This window comes from Caloenas nicobarica, chromosome 8 (assembly GCF_036013445.1).
Source record: "Caloenas nicobarica isolate bCalNic1 chromosome 8, bCalNic1.hap1, whole genome shotgun sequence".
Classification (NCBI taxonomy): Eukaryota; Metazoa; Chordata; class Aves; order Columbiformes; family Columbidae; genus Caloenas; species Caloenas nicobarica.
The window spans coordinates 25,562,973-25,585,837 of record NC_088252.1 but is presented as its reverse complement, the minus strand read 5'-3'; the positions used below and the strand labels follow the sequence as shown (position 1 = coordinate 25,585,837).

Sequence of the window (22,865 nt, the reverse complement as noted above, 5' to 3'; positions counted from 1 at the left end):
TTGGGCAAGCTGGACACCGATCGCTCCAAGCTGGCATATTGGAAATGTTGAAGTCATTCAGGGCAGAAAAAGAAGTGACTTCCCATCGATGCTGAGCGGAGGGAGCCAAATTTACTGCTAATATATGCTACCTGCTGAAATTAAGAAGAAAAGAGTGCAGCTGAAGTAAAACACACTATGCAAAACAGTTCATTTCTATTCTGCAAGGTGAAAAGTCTCTTAGTGGTAAAATATATGATAAGGAGTAAAGCATACTATACCTATCACACTTTCTACTATGCAGCTCACTATCTAAATTGAGCCATATGGAGACCCCCAATTTAAGAACACCCCATTAATACCCTCTTGCACATTACCTCTCAGCTCAGCGATGTAAAACTGCATTTGGAGACACAAAATTCAATGTGAGGGGAAGGAACCTTATTTAGAATAAAAATTAAGGAATCAAAAAAATCCTAAAAAAATAGCAGCACAAGACGAGTTCTCTTTTATTCTATTACTTCTTCATACTAATAAAAAAGCCAAAAATCAAGGCACTTTTAAGAATTTTTATTGACAGTTTTACAAAATAATCCTTAATAAATAACATCTTGAGCAGCACTCAAGACACCTCTTTGTCTGCTTCTTGGTTTTATACAATATGCAAAGATTAAAATTGTGTTCCTTGCGTGCTCATTGTAATGCAAGAACCTGTTGCTTATCCTCCAGAATTTCTTCCTCATCCTCCATTTGGCTTTCATCCCAGCCCCTTAAAAGAAATACACCACAGTGATTTTCAGCAGCTCAAATTCCTCAAGCTATTTCACTTTAAGACTTAGTGACATATGTTCACATACACAAAGCTAGAAGGCATGAAAATAGCTTTTGCTGTATATTTTGCAAGTATACATATATTACAAGCTACTATATTCACTTTTTTCCCCTCATTTTTTGTCACATACATTTTCACCTCTTAAACAAGTAGCAAGTAAATCACATTGCCACTACTGTGTCTTAATAGAGAAATCCCATATCTTAGAACAGATAAGGGAGGAAAGTGGGTTTCATTTCTACCATCTGCTCTATTTGCAAATATTGTTTGCTTTTCTACTCACCTGAAATTTCAATATTAAATTCAAAATGAAAAATAACTTAGCACACATCTCTGAATCAGCTATATTCACACAGCATGTAATCAACCTCACGGTGCTTCGCTGACCCTGACTAGTTACGAGATGATAGTAAGAAACCAATGACAGACAGAACTTTGGGGAATTTCCTTGTTTCCAAGGCAATCTAACAGGTGTATCACACACTATGGCGAGTTAAATGTTATTGGCTCACCTGCTCACAACTCTCTCAAAATATACCTTAAAACCAAAGAACTTAGATGATGTCTACTAGACATACTTTACTTTATAAATCTTGATGCTGTATATTGACAAAAGCTAAAGCATTAGAAAAACATAAGCCCAAAATTTGTAGTTTGGAGTCTCAGCAACAAGATATATCACTGCGTGAGACCACTGGCTTAGAACACCAAGATACAAAACAGGTCATCGTGCTGACATTTGTAATCAGCATGTTGAGTACAATCAGAAAGTCAAGACTGGTTTTATTTCAACTCTGGAAAGACGTTTGGCATATTGAGCACCTTAGAATATCATAAAAATATACTCAGCAAGTTCAGCTTACCTGAGAGTACCAACTTTGCTGTGGTCTTTTAGCTCAAGTTTTTTATGGAAATCTGTAGTGTTTCTACATATCTTCTCTGAGTGTCTACTGGCGGAGGTTACATCCTCAGAAGTTAAGCCGTAATGCTTTTCATGAGCTGAAATATTTTAGGCCATTTCAGAAACAAATATAAACAAGAAAACACTTTGTCTATACTTTATCAACACTAAATTTTAAAGAATTTCACAGTATCAACAAAAACTTGCCAGTAAAAGTCTCAAAACAACTCCAGCTGATGAAGGATGACACTACGAGCCCTCAAATAAATTATGATTTTTTTAATAATATGGTTCCTGTATCATCAGAAACAAACTCCCTCGATTACTTCTCAGATGTTCATGCCAGTACAATATGAAACCTCTGCTATGGACTTATAAATAAGTGAAAAGTATTCCAAGAAAGTGGAAAGAAAAGGGAGAGAAAAAATGGGACAGTTAGACAGTAATTCCCCTCCCTACTCTCCTCTGGTCATGTTCAGCATGGATGTTCACTCTTCGAGCATTAACAAGAGCATTAACAACAAGCATTAACAACTCTTCCAAAAACACATGTTCTGATAAGTATGTATCAAAAAAGGAAGGACAGTTGTCCTGAAATGTGGTATTTGGAAGCCTTAGAAGAGCTGTGTGAAAAAGCACAGCAAAACCTAAGGCAAAAAGACAGAACACTCTAGAATCCAGACTACTTTTATGTACTGAAGATGCACCATAGCCAGGACCTGCCAATATTAAAGCACCACAGCAACTCAGAAGGGAGGGACCACGTTACAGCCTAAGATGCAGCTCATCAGGGCTGATTGTGCACAGTGTGTCTTATGCACCTGACCTGTCTCCTCACTAAGAGGGAACAGAAGCATCCCAATATTTTTTTTTTCCTATACTCAAAGAACAAAACTAGAACTCGCTCATTCTGTTCAACCATAAACAACTGACCTTGCCACCTGCCACCTCTCTCACCTTTGAAAAACAAGGAGAGCGGTTCAAAAAAATAAAGAGGAAAAGGCATTGAGTCAAACCCCAAATGAGAGGTAATATCAAGTCACAATAGGGATAGTTCTTGTCAGGATAGATTTATAAAATTTCCTGTCCATCTCTTCCCCTTCTTGCTACCCTTGTGTCAAATCGCATCTAACTTATAACAACACTGGGGTGTTCATTATTAAATATCCAAGGAAAGGATACCTATTTAAAAGATAGTTATGATCTGAACTAATACCTAGCACATCCTGAAGATTTTTGCAAAAAATGCAGGAAATAAACAACTTTAAAAAGTTGCATGGAACAGTTTGCTTCTACTAAAATAAATCACTGTTCAACCACAACACACATCATCAGATGGTTTAGTACATTTTTGCATCAAAATCAGATCTGAGAAGGAAAATGAAATAGGTACTTGCTTCATGGTGTTACTTGTAAGCATGAGGAAAAATTAAAACACCACAACAGTATTGCCACTTGCCTGCACAACTTTGTAATTCTTTTTCCAGAGCAAGAAGGGCTTCTTGTTCAGCAACACATTCCCAAAGATACTCATCATGTTTGGTTACATCAAGGCACTTGTGTTTTGGTACCTCTGGATCAACTCTAAACGCACGTGGAGGTGAACTCCTGGGTCTTAGCTGTGTTTCTGTTGCGCAATTTCCAGTCAGTTTGCGGTGTAGCATATTTGTTGACCAAGGTCTAGAATCATTTCCTGAAATAACAGAAAAGGCCGCAACTGCTAGTAATTCAAGATTTCACACATAAACAGAATTTTATCTCAGCTCATTAATTATATTAATTGTAGTTAAAATTATTAATTTATCTTAATAGATTATTAATTTTGCTTAAGACTGTGAATTAATAAATGGTAATAAAGAGTTTACAGTTATATTGGGAAGTAGCACCTCACACTTCAGAGGTATCTCTCAGAAAAAAAGAAATATTTGATTTAAATATTATGTATGACGGCACGTATTTTGCGAGAGAGAAGCAATTGAGAACGCTTATAGAAAGCTCAAAACTTTCATTCTGTCTTTTTCTTAATTTAAGGCAACACAAATAAAATATAGAGACTTTCAAATATTTTTATGGGATTCAAAATTGACAGTTTCAATTTCCGCACATAGTGGTTTTCAAATTAAAATGCCAAGCTGGTTGCTTAAGATGAGAGAAATCATGTAAGCTACGTTCCTTGAGATGGAGACAGCTGAAATTGAGAAAAGTAACGAAGAAGTGCAGATACAGGTAAACATTACTTGTTTCCTTGTTTCTTAGAGTTTATGCGATAAGACAGTATCATGGAGAAATGTTTTATTAGATCAAAGCCATATTGTACTAGATGCTGCAAAACACACAGTAATACATAATCTTGTTCTAGACAGTTCATTATCTAAATATTCAAGCTAAAGGGGAGCAATGGGGTAGAAGGCAGGGGTAGAAACTAAGAACAATATGAAGAATTAGTAGTGACAGCTGGAAAGAGAACATTTTTAACTCAAAAGCCCATTCTTATGAAACCAATGCTATGTATATAAGCCATTCTTCCCAAAATACAAATAAATAGATGCAGATATAAAAATCACTTAAATTCAAGACAATCACCACAGACAGAGCTTCTACTTTTTACAGAAGAAAGATTAACCTGCTAAAGGAGGACCTCCAAGCTGTTTCTGTCTTTACCTGGGTACGACCTCCATGCTCCCATCAGGGAAGAAATTCTATTTTGAGTCTCCAAACCACATGAAGGTTGGTTCAACTGACTTTCTAAGACATCTTGAACTACTGAGCCATCAGCATATTCACTTGAGCTCCTTTCAGGGACCCACTTTCTGCCTCCTGAAATTAAAAAGTATTAGAGAAAATTATTTGCAGGTTTTGTGTTAACATGCATTTACTGTTACCATATTTGCTGTGTGTGACTTAAAGAAGTCATGCAACAAATTTTCTACAGACACTGTAGGAAAAGCATCATATAACACACTAACAAGCTTCAATTCAAGTGATACACTTGATTAAATTAATATTCACGTTCACCAATCATTTTACATGTTGTTTCATATACACCATTAAAAGCATTTTTTGGTGATGTATATTATGCACAAAGAAAAGCAGAAATTCCTGCTGGAACCAAATTCTCAAGGGATATAAAGCAGCATGTAAATCTATAGCATTATACTGATATAATTTACCTCTAAACAGTAAGCTTATTTTTTTTATCCTTCCACAGCACTGGTTGTGTGTGTTGGCATGATTGTTACCCCAAAGTGACTTCTAAAAGTAGGCTAGATCAAATTTACAGGAAGAGAAGGATGTCTTACAGCAACAGTGATAAACATGTATATTGTTTGAGGATTCTATTCATATGCCATTACCTGAAAATGGGATAGTACTGTCCACAGGGCCAGAGGCAGCACAGCGTGAAGAACACGCTTCAGGTATTACTTGTTTAGGATTTGCACCTACAATAAAGAAACCTTCAAGTCCCAAATACTGTGTAGAAACAGATTTCTGTCTTTTGGCTACATCCTGTAACTTGAATAAGACACAAAGATATTAGAAACAGGAAAGAAACAGGAAACTTCATAAGTTGTCCTTGCAAGTTTGTATTGATCAAATGCTCATTTCATAAAACTTGGAAAGACTCTGATAGCCTGGTGTAATAGCTATTCGTAAGGATGATCATTTCGCACCATATATGCTTTGAAATCCTACAAACTTCCATTGCTAACGTTGTCAGAGTTTGAGTTTATTCTTCCACTGATTGCATGTGGACATGAAAAGCAGTTTTTCTTTGTTCTCACTTTGTGCACATAAACTAAAGCAATACTGTTTAACAATGACTGCAAATCTAATGTCACAACCTCCCCCATGATTTTTTCTTTCAATTTTGTATTCAGCAAAAGAACATTTGAATAATTGAGGTTAGAGAAGAGTATCTACAATTTTTGGCTTTCAAATGAGAGGTGAAGTGACCTTGATACTAACATGGGAAGAGCTGCCTTCTCCCCCAGCACAACTTTTTTTTTTTTTTTTATCTGAGACTAGTCTGCTCTTTCTTTTGCTTTTTTGGAATATTAAGAGAGGAATGACAATACAAATTGGAAAGAACAGAGGCCTTCATCCACTACAGATGAAATATGGTAGGCAGTGATGATCCTCTGATTAAAACTATACTCTTGATTGCTTTGGGTGGCAGAGAGAGGGCCTGGAGAAGAACGGGGAAAAGTGGTAGAATATTTCGTAGTAACCATACAACTATCACAATCTCTCAGCTGATTCAGGAACAAAGCAGGTTGCCTCATGCTAAACCGGGAAAACAGATTAAGCAACACAGTTTATCTATTTAGCAATCAAAGATATAATATTTTACCACTGAAGACTTTGTAATTCCAGGCAAAACCAAACTCCGGCTGTTGGAGACGCTGTCTGGTTTTTGTGAATCTTTATGGTTTTTCTGCAGTTTTGTCTCAATAAGAGATTTGTTGGTCATTAGTTTGGAAGGGTTAGAGATCTTCTCAGGGAGTTTGCAGGAGCTAAGTGATCTTCTCTCAGTCTTTAGTTTAATACTCTCCTTTTGCACTGCATTTCTTTCAAGATGACTGCAGGCAACCATTTTTTCTACAATAGTACAAAACCCCATGAGAATAGAATTTTTTTTAACAAAAATCAATAGCAATTATAAGCTGCAAGCCTACTATATTTTCTTCACAAACTTAAAATACAAAACCTCCACTGAAGTTACCCCTAAGCCATGAAATTACAAATAAGAACAGTTAACTTTCATCAGCTTCCTGCCCGATATCCAGAGATGTCAACATACATGGACTAGACTTACCAGGTAGTAGTGCCAGTTCCATACCTCATGTGTATGTTCCTGTACATTATTGTCTAAGAAAATGTTAGATCTTGATAATAATATTAACATGTTTCCAACTACTCCTTCATGTTAATGTCATTTTTTACATTTAGAATGCTATAATCTAACCAGAGCCAGCGTAAGAACTGCAATAGTAGCAATTTCATAGAATTTCTTTAAAAGTAGTACGACGACTTGAAATACATACTACCATGTTGTGAATGATTCTTTGAGCTGTTTTTCTTTGTTTATACAAGACACAGCCATTTTATTTTTTATCCTGTGCCCAAAGCAGCACATAAATCACACCTCATTAGTCAGGTCTTGTTTGCTTTTTCACATTTCACAACTTAAAATAACCAGCTTCTTGAACTAAACATAAAAAGAACGAGTGCCAGGCCCTGAAGTGCTGGAGCCATTTTTTGGTACTTGCAAGAATAAGAAATGAAGTACCCTTCCATTCTAACTTATTTCTTAATATTTAAAAGTGACAATATATTTTACATAGTTTTAGGACACAGAGCAAGATTTTTGGGACCCCTTAAGAGTGCCACAAAATAAAGCTGTCAAACTTTCATGGTGATTTCACTGACATGCAACAGGGTAATCATTTATACTATTTCTCAACCTATCATATTTTACATAGTTTTAGGACACAGAGCAAGATTTTTGGGACCCCTTAAGAGTGCCACAAAATAAAGCTGTCAAACTTTCATGGTGATTTCACTGACATGCAACAGGGTAATCATTTATACAATTTCTCAACCTATCTCTATAAAAGCATTTTTCTACCAAAAAAAAAAAAAAAAGGACATGTGCCATACCTTAGATTACTACAATGAAGACAAATTAAGAGATTTGTAAGACCACTTCATCTGCTTTATAATGGGTTTGTTTTCAGTATACAACTCATATTTGGGTGGACACACCCTCAAATATGAGCTCAAAACTGTGAGACTGCTGTCACAGTGGATGCCTATCATTTCAAAATAGCTTGTGCAGACCATTAAATTGTGATCAAGGGACCTGCATAGCTCAAGGAATGGTACATAATTCGACAATATTTAATTATATTTTTTGGACAATCATTGAAGTTGACTATTTCATCCTATATGAGAATGACAAAACTGTACACACTTAGATATATTGTACAAATAACTTTCAAAATTTACCTTGAGAAACTTTAGAAGAAACAGGATTTCTGTCAAAAGGAAGACATAAAAAGCACAGAGTGTCAGCTGTCGACAGTAAATGACAAGATGACTTTTTCATTAGGCCTACAGTTTCTCTTTGCAAACAGCCTTGCACTGTGTCATTCTGATCTGCAGCTGCTGAACCACTTTGAAACAGAGGGAGCAAAGAGCAGAAGAACAAAACATAACAAAACAGATCACATGTAATCAAATAAATTTTAGGAGATCACAAGAATTGCAACTGTATTATTAGGACTCTTAGTTTTGCCTGGAATTACAAGATGGAGTATCTGAAAAGTACAAAACACTGACCAACTACAGACTTCTCTGCATGCTAGTCCCTGCTCCTACTGAGATAACAACATACAAATGAAAAATTCTACCGGGAATTCAGGACATAAACATCTAAATAAATGGCTTAACATTGGAGTGATCAAGCAAACGAAATAAAGAAATTTCAATGTGATGTCTCTCTAGTTACAGGCAATGAATACACTTGGTGGCTCACTGACAAAGTCAAAGACACGAACTTACTATTCACTAACTTTAATGGCAAACGTGTCATATACGCGTTAACTGCTAACCTCTTCTTCGAATGACCTGCAAAACTTTCAAGCACAAAACCAGCAATCACAGACAGGATCTCAGAAAAAAACGCAAAGGAAGTGAAAGCAGTAACTGTGATGACACTGACGTAGTCTATATCTTGCACCAAGGACGAGAAGATGTCTATCTTAACCATGCCTTAAAGCAATTTGCAATTTACAATCAAGGATTCTCCCCACTCATATGAAGTATGACTGTCTGCAAGTAAAAGCGCCTGTTATTTAGGAATGTAACTAAGTCAGAAGATAGGATTATTCCCTTTTCTCTTCCATTTAATCTCTGCATTTCTGATACCTTCCACACTGCTTTGGTGGTTCAGCTTTTACTTGCTTATTCATTCCCACACCCCAGGCTTCCATCACCAACAAGTCAGATGATTCTTCCAAGTGCTTCCCATAAGACTAATTAAAGAACAAAATTAAGAAAAAACATATTCAGTAACAGATTAAAATTCCAAATAACATTAACTCAAGTAACTAAAAGTGTGTAATTTCTGTATAGTAAGGGTCCCTGGACTCAACAGGAAAAAAAATACAGGGAAACTTTGGAAAGCTAAATTTTCCACACTTGTATGGAAAAGAAAAAAAAAAAAAAAGCACCATTTTTTAAACTTAGAAATTACATAGTTGTTGCTATTTTAAATATTTGATGAATCAACATTTAAACAAATAATTTAGGATCCCCGCGAAGATTCATTAAGTCATTTATTCCATACTTACATCATGAAGGAATTCAATTTTCAAAGAGGACTCTGCATTTTCAGAAATAGTGTCAGCTACTTCCTCTCTAAAGACAGATGTCCAATACCTCTTCACCTCTTCAACTACAAAATATAGTTAATTTGATGCATTTCATTGTTTCCTGTTCAAGATTCACTTACACAAACGCAAATTTTTTATTTATTATGAAGTAACAACAATCCGAAGCAAAAGTATTTAATAGTTAGATTCAATAAACAGAAATCTATTATACCTGTTAAATCATCAATATCATCATCTCCTTCTCCTCCTTCTCCAGTCACAGCCTGATGTACACTCCCTGTTTGCAGAGGCCTTGAACCTTTAACACAACTACCAGAAATTTGATCAACCGGCATTCTAAAAAAGGAAGAGAAACCAGTCTTTAAAAAAATCATCTTTTTTATATATATTACAGTCATTAACAAAAACAAGCAAAACCGAACGACAACCAAAAAACCCCACGCAGTATTAACTGCTCTGAAAAGCAGCAACTCGTCTTAATTTCATTGACATGGCCTTGCCCCTCAGGGACTGAAAATCCAACTCTCTAATGTTTAGAACAGTATCCTGAAGATCGTACTTCCTTTTCTGTATAAAACTCCCGTAGCAAATGCCCGAAAATCAAGCAGTCAAGTATCATTACCAGTCTTCAAATACTCCAACAGTGATAGCAAAGAGAAGTCTTCCAAATACACCCTCTGCAGTAATTATGAAATATTAAGTCATCAAGCCTGGTTATAATGGTTATTGTATTAAAATAAAGCACTCTATACAGTCACCTTAACTCTTGATAATATATCTAATATTTTAAAAGTTTTGATGGAATTTTTGTTAATGCTATCAAGTAGTTCTGATTTTTTTCACTAGTAACAGCAACTTCAACAATACCTTCTGTATTTCTTAAGTAAAAGTTTCTCCATGTAGCTCAGGCCGTCCTCCTTGAATTCAATTTGGAGAGGTTCCTTCTTAACAGGAAGATTGGTCTGTACCTCACAAATTCCCACAGATTCTACTAGAATTATTAAAATAAATTTATACAGCTATTCAGATTTATAAACTAGCTATTTAACGACATTATTTTCATGAATGTCACATTAGTAGTCTATGGCTAGATAAGTCTTTGCATAATTCCAAAATCTAAATGGCCAGCAGCATTATATTTACACGACAGAGTCAGCAGTGAGGGTAAGCAGTAAAACCTCATTTATTACAGCTTCTCATGTAAAGGAAGATTACCACAGTGAAGGGAATGGAGGTGAGGAGTAATCCATAACCCCACAGATCAGAATCCCAGCATTTGACAGGGTAATAAAAAAAGGAGGGGGGGGGACAAAAAAAAAAAAAAAAAAAAAAAAAAAAAAAAAAAAAAATCAGTATAATAGTTTTTGTACAAAAATACACAAAGAATGAACACCATCCACAGACTAGAAGAAAGAGATTAGTTTGCAAACATCCAGTCAGACAAGATTTTTTTTTCATATTTTTCCACGCATACTTCAACTGATTGCATCTTTTCACTGGGACTAAGAAATATTAAGAGCCTGTGGAAGGCAAGCAGAAAATGTACTTTGATAGAACATACAAAATCCTGAGCCATGCACATTCCTCACTGTGACTTTATGCTTTGGCATTACTGTTCATAGGCAAGTCTGATGTGAGAAACAATGCCACAGAAAAGTACAGGGAGATAAGCTAAACCATCTGTCCAAGATCACAATTTGTTACAAGGATTGGGATAAAACAATAATCTCTAGGTTATTAAAAAATTTTCAGAGATTGCTGTTCATTTATAAAGAAAGAGAAAAATTTCATTTACTATTCTAATAGAACATCTATTTTCACTAATCAAAACTCTGTTAACTCAACATAATGACTCCCAATGTTTTTAAAATGCAGTTAAAATAGAAAAAAATCATACCTGATAGCACCTGACTGGTACACAGTTCTCCTCTGTGATCGCAATTACTTTTTCTCCACTGAATCAAAGCTTCCTGAAAAGACTTTGCAGATTCCTCCTCATTAAATGTACCACTTAGTAATAATCCTTTGTCCTCATTTTCAAGGCCTGCACAGGTTGATTCTGAGGACTGTTCCTAAATCGGTTCCACAACATAATTAATACAGCACTTCTGATAACGATCCTCTCCCCAGTTACATGCAACAGCAACAACATTTTTAGTCTCAGCTACGGAAACACAGGACCCTGTTTTCTGGGCCTAGTCTAGTTACCCTGGTAATGGAGATCGCTCCATTTTTATGCGGTCTTGCTCACAAGTAAATTGCGATGTTCAGGCAAGAGCAAAAGAAGAAAAACAAAAAGAGTTTGTATAAGCACACGCACAAAATCTAACAAATGTTTTTAGTAGACAGAAAGCAGCAGCCATGGATAGCCCACATCCTATGTATAGGGTGGATGTTATGTCGACAGATCCCTCACTTGGCACCTAAGGCCACTCCGCCTAAGATGTCCTGAACAATAAAAATAATTTATTTTTTGCCCCCAAACTGTAAACTACCTCAGCACCAGCTACTGACACTGGCAGAGATGAAAACTTGTCTGATGTGACCTGATGCTTGCTATTTACTTTCGTCTGCTCATGATTAACTTTCGGTTCATTCAGATTCACTTCCTTGATGAAGTCATCAGCAGCTTCCAATTTTCCAACACATGTATCAGCTTCTGTCTGTTAATGAAACATTATGAAACCATTAATTTATTATAAATATACTCAAACATTCCACCAAACAGCATATTAAAAGCAGGTAGGTAACCACATATCGGAGAGTGATGGTGACATAAGCACCTAATCATTTCAATAATCAGCAGTCCAAAAGTGCGAGCAAAAAATCAATAACCTGAATATTCCATTAGGTACTACACAGGACAGATTAAGTGAGGTGTTTTAGGCAGCACACATCATCTAGACAAATTTATGAGCTATGTATTTTATTAATGAAGTTCCGCTTACTGAAGCTGTTCAGTAGCAGAAGCACAACTGTAGAGGTCAACGAGAGGAAAAGGTTTGTTTGAGGAACTAACTGGAATACCCATTCACACACAAAAAATAGTCCAGGACAGTCCATACTATAAAGAACTAGATGAGTTTGGCTGAAAACAGCTACAGAAGGAGAATAACAGTTTTACTCACACTGGGACTGACTTGCAACCTCCATTAAAACAAAGAAAAGTACTGTGAAAATGTAATATGAAGGTTTTGATTGTCAACTCTTGAATGATTATTAAATAAAAGCAAAAAATATTTTATGTTCATTCTTTCTCTTCAATCCCTCCCTACTCACAGAGAAAGACCAGAATTCAAGATCCTTTGTCTACAGTCCATGATCATACATAACTGACAGCAATTCTTTTCCCCAACTTCACCAACATGTTGTTAACACACGCGGACACCACAGAAGCACATATACCACTTATAGAGGGGAATTTCCCTCTGTGATTTCTTGGGGGGTATCCAGACAGCTTAAGGTGGAAGTCTCCTGATGCAGATGGAGTGATGACAGAACTCTGTGATTCTCTGTTTAAATCCTTATATTGTTCCAACAAACTGCTGTCTGGCCTTTAGTCCCCACAATAAACTTTCAACATCTCAATCCAGTTTGTTTAGCAACAAAAATGAGCTAATTGGCTTATCCCTTTAAAAAACAAAATACATTTATCTAAAAAAAAAAAAAGGCATTACAAATGTCAAGATTTACTACTGTTATCTTAACATTGCTACCACCCAGTTTTCAGTTCTAGGTTTAAAAGGTCTGTTACAGCACATTAAAGAAGAAAAAAATCCTACAGCCTGCATTTAGATGTGTTTGGTGAAATATTTTTCTATCCACACAAAACGGCTCATGGAAAAAAACTTTTATATCCACTGAATAACTCAGGATAGTACATGATCCCCAAAAGATTATTTATTGCTGCTTTTCGTTACTCACAGGATGGTGTACCCTTCTGTAAATACCTTAAACTCTCACCTGAAGTTTTTCCATCAAATGATGTGATCTTTCTACTAACATACTATAAACAAGGATCATTTTGACAAGGATGTATTTATCAGGGCAATAGCTTTGACAATTTACTGCAGTTCTAAAAGGATTATACCTCTGCAAAGAAAGAATGAGGTAATCAAACAAATTTAGCAGGATAACAGAATGACATATCCAATGATACCCACACATGAGAAGCGTAAGTTTGTTCCAGTTAAGCGCTACACAATAATTCTAGCAGGAATCTTTACTACTCTAATTATAAAATTATAAATTTTTTATTGTTTCATAACAGATATGCAACATAAAGTTATATGTTAGAAACTGGATATTACTGTGCTGAATAATAAAACTACACACAACTTAAGTCTCCACTGCGCGGTATAACATTTTACTTTCATCACAGTTTATTCCTTTGTCAGTAGAATCCAAGTATGAAAGCATCAGGAACACTCAAAGTGGCACCTGACAGAACGGACATAATTATAAGTAGGAATTCAGAGTTCCAAGATTCCGTATACTTAAGTTGCAATTAACATGGACTGGTAAATTTACTCACAAAGGTATATAATTGTGCTTCATGAACGAACAAACACCTCTGGCCATTCTTAGTATTTACAATTTTTTAAATGCTCAACATCCAACAATTTGGAAAAGTCTCAAACAAAATACCAATAACAATATTTCAAAGAACCTGTGCAAACATCTCCCGATCCATCAATTTGTTACATATTTCCAACCAAGTAACACTACAATTGTTTCGATTCAACTCAATTTTCCATGAAGAGTGCATAACTATAAAATCCAGCAAGGCACAAGACGGCATGATTATTTTTTTTCCAATAAGTATTACAATAAAACAGCTATGCTATTTGCTTCTATGGAACTCTTTTTTTTTTTTTCTTTTTTAGCTGAAAAACTTTCTACTGAATATGAACGTCACATATGCAGTGTGAAAGTAATCCCTTTGTAATGTAAGCAGTGTTAAAATGATGCTTTGCCATCCACCAGCGTTATCCTGATCTTACAAGTGCTGTTCATGACCTAGGAGGACCATGTGAGTAACGGCTGAGAGAACTGGGCTGGTTCAGCCTTGAGAAAAGCGGCTTAGGGGAGATCTCAGCACTATGTTCCAGTATTTAAAGGGTGGCTACAAAGCAGATGGTGACTCCCTTTTTACAAGGAGTCCCATGGAAAAGACGAGGGGCAATGGGTACAAGTTACTCCTGGGGAGATTCCGATCGGACACAAGAGGGAAATTGTTCACAACAAGAACAATCAGCCACCACAATAATCTCCCCAGCGAAGTGGCAGATTCCCCAACATCGGACACTTTCAAGATTTAGCAGGACAGAGTGCTGGGCCAGCTTGTCTAGAGTGGGCTTTCGCCAAGAAATGTTGGACCAGATGATCCTCCTGGTCCCTTCCACCCTGGGAGTCTGCGAGTCCATCCCGCGGGCTCACAGCGCCTCCTGGCGGCGCGCCCCGGCCCAGCAGCCCCCGCCGGCTCCCGCCCGTCACCTTCCACACACACACCCCACCCCCGAGGGGGGACCCCGAACGCTGCCAGGGGTGCCCTGCGGCTGCTGCTCAGCCGGTTACACCGAGTTCTTAACGTTTTGGCCACGGCAGCTGCGGCAGAACTCGGTACCGGCTCATACACAGACAGAGATTCGCAGCGGACAGCACAAAAAATAACCCGCGGGAAGGAAAAACCCCCTTGTGCTGCTGGGGATGTTCAGCTGACAGGACATTAACGCTCAGGTGAGCGCTAATGGAGCACTAGTTATACCTGCTAAAAGGCAAAATCTCTTTATTAAATGTAAATCGCCTCATACTTGATAATACTAATTCCCACTCTACCCCAGGCAGGCAGCACCAGCTCAGAAAGCAGCCAGAATTAAGAATGTGCCCTGATGCTTATCAAAGTATTTAAAATTACCAGATATTCGCACACCACTCAATTTTGCCCTATTTGCCTGCAATCATACATCTTATTTTAATCACATGGTGGTGTTCTTAAGGAAAAGATCAGTCTTCTTCAGTCACATGCTGGGCAAATTAATAAAAATACAGCTTAACGAAACTGCTCGTTAAAGAACTGATAACAGTTCTGATAACACAATAATTTAATCTGTTTCCTTGCAATTCAAGGAGGTCAGCACATAAAACCTCCCTTTACCTTATGTGCACTAAGTTATCACAGACAGAAATCCTAGAATTAAAGTGGCTATCATTAATATATTTTGGGAAACAGACAAGAAAAACTATTATTATCATTTCAGTTCTAGAAAGACAAGATATTTAAGTAAGGTAGGATAAAATTAGTCTCAAATATTTAAGTATTTTTCCTCCTTTTAAGTTATTGCACATCTAATAGTTGATATGGCACCTTAAGCTGACCATCTTAGAGAAGTCTTATTTTTCCCAGCAGAAAAACTGCAAAAATAAAGTACTAAAAAACTTCAATTCACCAGAAAACTAAAGCTGAAAGTTCAAAGGAGCTCCTTGACTTCATTATCTCAAAATAGCAATACTGCCATCAAAATTATTCCTTTTTACGGAAGGGGCAGAGACAGCTCATACAACCATGTCCATAGGCTACCACACACATCTGCATTGTACAGAAAAGCTCATGTACAGAAAGCTTACATTACATTTAGACTTGCATCTGTGTTTTAGGCATGCACATATGTATTTACACATATAGGTCTCTTCATGAAGGAGTATGGAGGTGAATTCTGGGTTAGAGGGTTTGTCTGTGCAGACCACACATAGCTTACAGCCTGGATAAACCCAAGGTAATTCATTTTACAACATTATACTAGATAATATATGTACATCCAGATACTGCTACAAAGTTACTTCACATACGCATTATAGTCTGTTGCTACAGAGTAATTTTTAAACTATTTACTTACCAGCAGTGTACTCTTAATTTCATGGAGTCCACACACTGTCTCCTTCCCTTTGGATTTTTCATGAGCTACAGCATTTGCCATTTCACGCCTAAACGATTCTTTCATTGGCTCTGGAAAAAAAGAAAAAAGACACAAACACACCCAGTACTCCAGTCTCCGATTTCTTTAATGCTTAATTGCAGCAATTGCCAAGAAGCAGATACTCTGCCAGAAATTTGCAAGTTTTTATTTAGTTAACAAATATGTATTTACCTTGAATCTGTTCTTTGAGTATTTGCAACTTCACCTTTCCTGAAGAAATCTACATGGAAGAATATTTATATATGCATATATAAACACTATGGTACTGGAGTATAAGTATTAAAAAAAAAAACCAAAACAAACACTAAGGTGCTATAATGAATAAAAGCATAACTTTTATAGAATTGAAATGTTACCATTACTAGGAAAATAGCTAAGCACGTATTTAAAGAGAAAACCCCACATATGGCTCAGGACAACGGTTATGCCTGTGACCAGTTTCCCTTCCCATTCATGAAACGACATTGTCCCTGTTTGCCCAGCCAAGTATTATTGCTACGTAGCGAGTGTTTCGCACAAGCACAGACCTGCAGAACTTACTACAGCGACTTCAGCTCAAATGTCAACCTGTGAAGTCTCCTGCATATACAACCTGGCATTTCAATTTTGCCTTTTCGAAAAATTCTGCCCCATGCATCTTCTGCTTCGCCATCACAGCTGAAATCTGAAGTCTTTGAAGTAGTAACATCTCTGAGTTACTTGTCTCAGAGAAGGGGGAAAGAGAAAGAGGTGGGTTAAAAAAACCTTTTCATTCTGATCGTCTCTTCTACTTAAAGGCAAATAGAAAATTTTATTGAAATTGGGTGTGTTAGCTGAGAAGACCTTCACACCAAATGGCTGCTGCTTCAAAAGACTTCAAATAGCAACTGTGACGGCTTAGTCTCAAGTTAGCATTGTCTGTTTTTCCCTTCAGACTTCTATATTTCAGCCAGTTCCAAGTGGTCTCAATTAACAACTCTCATTTCAATATAGCATACGTGGCGTGGCTTCCAGAAAAAGAAAAAAAAAAAAAAAAAAAAAATCACAACTCTCTTTTTACGGCCCACTCAGTCCAATTTGCATGCTTCTACAGACACATCAGTGTCTACCAAGGGAAAGAGAAAGTATCTCTAAGTTGAGTTAGTTTGGATTTGGGCATCCCCTACAGATTTTTCTTACTAATTCACGGAAGAAGAACATAAGCTCCATTATCACAATTGGTATTTTAACAGCACTTGTGAACGTTATTTGATGACGGATACATCTAATGTGTGCTTCCATGATGTATAAAGCCTCAAGGACAAGAGCCTAAGCTACTAAAATGAAGAATTTATTTCACCAGAGAATGAAATATTAAGACTAGTTTATTACAGTTGTAAGTGATAACACTTCCTACAAGGTCCAGTCTTCAGCTACTTAAAAATTTGACCAATTTTTACCATTTCCATACATCTGCCTTATCCTTAATATTTTTTGAGGTTGAGAAAAATTGCCCTAGTCATTTCCAAAAAGGAAATAAGGAGAAAATACTCCATTGTGCACATATTAAAAGGAACACAAATTTTTAATGACCTAGCAGGAAAGTTCTACGCCCCTCCTTTTAAGTCTGAGCAAAGACGTCATAGAACAAAAGTCAACTGATAAACCTAATCCACATTTTAAAACCCTCAGAAACATTCGGTCTCAGTCCAAGAGAATGGGCTGAGCCCCACCCTTGTCCAAGAAGATGCTTCAAAAATGTGCTTAACCCACACTTGACCAACTAGCATCAGTCCTCAGGGGACAAATGTAGGACTTTTCCAGCTACTCTGGGCCAAGTAGCAAGCTGGGTTTTCAGTCTCCTTCTGTACTTACTGAAAAAAATTCAAAAACATCATAAGAGAGATTATAGGACATGCAGAAGTGGAGGAAAAAAAAGATAGAGTTCTACTGTGAATGCAGATGCCATTGTGCAGTGACTGAGTTAAAAGAAAAAAACCAAACAACTTTAACTGTAGTATTTTTAAAGTGATATGCCTTTCTCATAGCTTTTATCTATGAAGATAAAGAACTTTACTCAAAACTTCATGTGAAGCCTTGTATTTCAGTTTCATAATGGACATTAGACAAGGCCTAATTAATTCTAAAGACAGGCTCCCGATGGCTTCCAGCACTATTGAATTAGACTCCTACAATATTAAATCTGTAGAGTAAACAGTAATTTGCTATCTATGGCAATTAAAAAACAAACAAACAAATAAACAAAACCAGATCACCAACGAGAACTTGATGTTCCTCCAGCTCAAAGTGAAACTTAACTTTAGCATGGGAAAATAAACAATCAGAAATTTTACTCAGAAGGTGCTTAACATTTTTAGAGTATATAAAATTCCCATGTTCTGCAGCATAAATGTTCTAAATCTTGTTTTAAATAGATTTACCTGCAAATATACTGATAGTTTACTACCTTATTATTGTTTTCTTTGCTTTGTGAAAAAACTCGGGCTTGGATGGTCATCGGTCCTGCCTGTCCAGATTTCCAACGATAAGAACTTGATTTCCTACAAACCAAGAGCAAGAACGTACAAATTATGTATTTTGTAAGCAAGGGCAGCATAAAGGTTTTCCTTCAGGTTTTCAAATAAGAACAGCGCATCAAAAAATAAAATATTTGTCTATAGGATCATCGATTCCACAAAACACAAACAACTCCCTTTCATTGAAACCTGCTTCACATCTACTTTACTAGTAGTAAAACCATCGAATGTATAAGAAAGTACTTGTGTTTAGACTGTCAAATTGGTCTCAGTTTTTAACCATAAGAAAAACCCATCAATTCTTTAAGGTTGGTTTTGGAAGAATAAAAATGTAACAGAAGTACACTTCAGATAAATCTTCATTGTCCTGATTTACTCTAGTTTACTGCAACTACTCCTACAGTCCTAAAATTACATTCGGGCCTTTGAAGGCAACTGTGAGTTGGATGTGGCCCTGGTGAAAACGAGTTTGACACCCCTGCTCTAGGACATTCATTTAGCACAGCTAAAATGTAGCATATTTTCATAAGCCAGGAACACATATCTACAATTAATGTTTCAGTGAATATCAATGTAACATATTTTAATAAGCTAGGAAGACATACCTACAATTAATATTTCCGTGAATATCAGTTTAGATATTGACTACTATGACAAACACAGTAGATAGTGGGAAAGAATTGAAGACTAAGGGAGATTAAACAGTGATTTTCAGCTTTAGCACACTGCATAATACACTATCACATAATATTTATCAAGTATTCAAATGACTGGTCTACAGAAAACCAAACATAGAGCAAAATAAACTAAAGCAAACAAAACAAGGGGTAAGGAAAACATGTATGGGGGGCGGCGGGAAGGATGATCTTCCCACCAACGGTGCAAATGCCAATGATTACTGTTATTTGAATTCAGTTTAACAACACTATCAGGGCTTGCAGGTACAAGGCCACGAGAACAATACAAAAACACTTCCGTGAGAACAATATGGGGAAAAAAGTGCTGGAAAATGCTACCTCAACAGCTCAAGCAAAAGTTGACAGAGCCGCAAGCAGCAGGCCCTCAGCATCACGAGGACTAAGGCACCACAGTATCCAAGGCACTTGTATCTCCAGTGACAAAATGAGTCAAGCAGAAGCACAAAGAAATGGCAGCAGATGTTGCAGAGATTTGCTAACGTCCAGAGTGAGCTGAGATTGACACATCCACCCCAGCACTTGGTTCATTACATTATGCTTTCTTTACAAGCCATCATACAGAAAAAGCCCGAGAAGCTACACAGATGCATGCAAAACAGGATCAAAGCAATATTAGGAACAACATCCTCTTTAGAAATGTCGAAAATCAGACTGAAATAGTGCAAGAGAAACTACTTTCTGTCTCCTGCTTTAAAACTAAGGTGATAAATCCAATCAGACAGGGGAAAAGGGAAAAGAAGGAATAAATGAGGAAAAGGGATCTCTGCTGCTGAAGGATTTGTTGGGTTACTTCTTAAAAAAGAAAAAAAAAAATCAAAATTCCACACGAGTTTAAAGATAAGAGTCATAGGGTAGCAAGTTTATCATTGGGAAGAAATATCAGAGAGAGGAGACTGAACACTTTTGTGAATTCCAGACTTAGCAGGAGATCCCATCTGTGGCACAGGGAGGTGAGAAGGGAGCCTCTCATTGCATTCCTTTTTTTGAAATAGAAATTTAACCTACTTTCTCTCTTCTTTTTCTCTGCTCATATTTGACTGTAGTTGCCGCAACTTCTTCTCCATCTCTCTGTTTTCTGTTTCTAACTGCTCCTTCTCCAACTGCAATTCTCTGACAGTTCTGGCAAAGTTAAAGTAGTCAAACATCCATTAGAAATTATATGAAAGACAGTGAGACACCTGAAGAAGTTTAAAGCAGCAGGAAAAAAAAAGTTGAAAGATTTGTCATTAAAGGCACATCACTCTTCTGTCTCCCAGCAAGACTGAAAACAGTTCTGGAAAATTTAGGGCAGGTCAAGAGCAAACCCCTTGGACCCAAGAATATCTCATTACAGGTGGATACAGTGACAGTGCTCTGGCTACTCCAATATAAGCTTCAGAGTGGCCGACATAAAACGGATACAGTTCTGCCTGTTTTCAGAAAGGTTTGTTGCTTAATTATATTAAACTATGCCAGTGAATCCTCTACTATTGTTTGTTTACAAAATATATATGTTAGATATACAGCATTATAGAACCTATAACTTGCTCAGAAAATAGATTAAAGCCTAAGAAAGGAAAGGCTTAAGGATAAAACTATAGGGAAAATACAAGAAAAGAAACTCATCATGATTCTTCTTGCTCTTACACAAATAAGTTCGTCTACTTAATGTTGCATTATAACTTACTAAAAATGAAGAAAATACATCTCTGTCACAATCAGGTTAAATGCACTTACTTTGCTTTTAATCTCACTGAGGTTCCAGTTTTTGAGCCTGAGAGTATTACAAAATCATTAATGTTCATGATTCCCAGTATAATCTCTTTAAAAAAAAAAAAAAAAAAAGAATTTCAATGATCTACAGTTAGCAACCTGTTGAAATGAGAATTTGATTGAAATTAAAACAGTAAAAACTTGTTACAAATCAAAAATATTAGCATATAGAGGAAAGAAATGGACTGCAGAACTTGTTTATATGAAGTGCCAATCAAATCCTAGGGCAACTCTAAATTACATTTAACTGAAATAAAAACTTTTTATTACATTTATGATACCAGGGTTGTCTGTTTCATTTGTGCAATTCCCTGAAGTTCAATGAAACCAGTGCAATATTAAATAAAACACAGCTTTCTTGAACCAGACCTATAGAAAGCACAGAGGACAAGAAAATTTTATCAGTGGCTATTGAGTCAAACCATCTCAATTCATGAGGAAAGATAAATGTCTTCTGTCATACACAAATTGATATAAAAGGATACGATAACTTGCAGAGTCATTCCCTACTCTCAAAACTTCAAGAGAGTGGTATTTTAAAGACTTTTTTTCCTCCCTCCCCGGGTTGTAAAATACTCTTCCAACAAGCAAGTTCATACAGCACAGAGCCAAAACTGAAGCTTAACATCCATAGTCTCCCTGTGCTAGAATGTTTGCAGCGTAGTTAGTCCAACCTAAGCAGGCTGCTGGAAGAAACATGCCAACACCGGATTTCAAGCACAGTGCCAAAGCTGAACATTTACTTGTGCTGCTGGGATGCATATGGAAAAGGGAAAAAAAAAACTTTATAGTCCAGAGACTTAGAGCTGACGGGACATTTGGCAACTGTTCTTCAACAGTTGGCTATCAGATCCCAGCTGAAAGCAGGACCTGACTGAAATTACGCGGAGAGGCTTAGTATTATATTTGAAACACGTCAAATGTGTAACAGCTTAAGAGCAAAAGCTCAGCTGCCTGTTCGCACATAAACCTGAAAGTGACCATTAATACAGTTAAAATGCTTCCAAATAACACTACCCACGAGGCAAAACACAACATAGCACAATACAAATAGTTAAAACATCTGGTGCCACAGAGCCTAAACACAATGACATTTCGGTGCTGACAGAAACGTCAGATGTGCACACAAAACATGTTTCTTACTGTGCTGGAAAAACCAAGCACTCCATTCTTTCCTATCATTTCAAAACAATTATTCTTTTATCACATTCTAAGATAAAAGAATATTCTATAATAATAACTTAGAATATAAGAAGGTTCTATCGGCAAATGTGTACAAGCAGGACTAGCGCATCTAGACAGGCAGGGATAACACGCGAGTTTTGATGTAGCCCAGAGAATACCTAACAGTGAAAATGGAGATAAATGACTGAAATCAGCTCACCAAGCTCAAGGAGGGAAAGTAAACTCATATAAATGGTATTTTGTTATAAAATTTAACATATTCCACTGGAAGCAAATATTTCAAGAGCTAACTTAAAAGTTGTGACAGGATCAGAGATAAAATCATCTACAGAGTTTCAGGAACACAGTAATACTGAGTGGGGAAAAAAAGCATCAAGTTATAGAAAACAGGAGAGATAGACAGAAGGTGATCAAAAACTTAAATTGTGAGAAAATATATTAATTCATTTAATAGCTGTTAGAACATAATCCTATTTTCTATAAGAACAGCTGTTAGTGTAAACGCTGAGACTGTAACAATCAAAATTAAACATTTGGGGAAATATGCAGCTTTTGCTTGCGGGACACCCCGCAGTACCCGTGAGATGGGCTGCCAGAGAAATCTGCCAAAGGCAACGACTAACACAGCAAACCCAAACTCCTCAGAAAC

The 22,865-nt window shown here is 36.6% G+C and overlaps 1 protein-coding gene across 1 annotated transcript; it reads right to left on the bottom strand.

Annotated features, from left to right (window-relative positions):
• Positions 1 to 672: 672 nt before the first annotated feature.
• ZBBX (zinc finger B-box domain containing) lies at positions 673 to 21,063 on the bottom strand. The gene is made up of 19 exons (XM_065640457.1): positions 20,996 to 21,063; positions 20,285 to 20,398; positions 18,512 to 18,605; positions 16,258 to 16,306; positions 16,006 to 16,115; positions 14,877 to 14,879; positions 11,605 to 11,772; positions 11,007 to 11,181; positions 9,977 to 10,100; positions 9,321 to 9,445; positions 9,068 to 9,171; positions 8,643 to 8,749; positions 7,722 to 7,750; positions 6,064 to 6,311; positions 5,060 to 5,225; positions 4,374 to 4,529; positions 3,172 to 3,405; positions 1,675 to 1,810; positions 673 to 748 (listed from the first exon to the last, which is right to left on the bottom strand). The coding sequence occupies exons 1-19, from the start codon at positions 21,061 to 21,063 to the stop codon at positions 673 to 675; spliced, it is 2,286 nt and encodes a 761-aa protein (XP_065496529.1).
• Between the last annotated feature and the right edge of the window lie 1,802 nt (positions 21,064 to 22,865).

Coding starts and splice junctions, on each gene's coding strand:
- ZBBX (XM_065640457.1), bottom strand. CDS start 21,063: ATGAACATTAATGATTTTGTAATACTCTCAGGCTCAAAAACTGGAACC. Junction 16,307..18,511: donor GCAAAGAAAACAATAATAAG/GTAGTAAACTAT, acceptor TCTTCCATGTAG/ATTTCTTCAGGAAAGGTGAA. Junction 3,406..4,373: donor AGCATGGAGGTCGTACCCAG/GTAAAGACAGAA, acceptor CTGTTATTTCAG/GAAATGATTCTAGACCTTGG.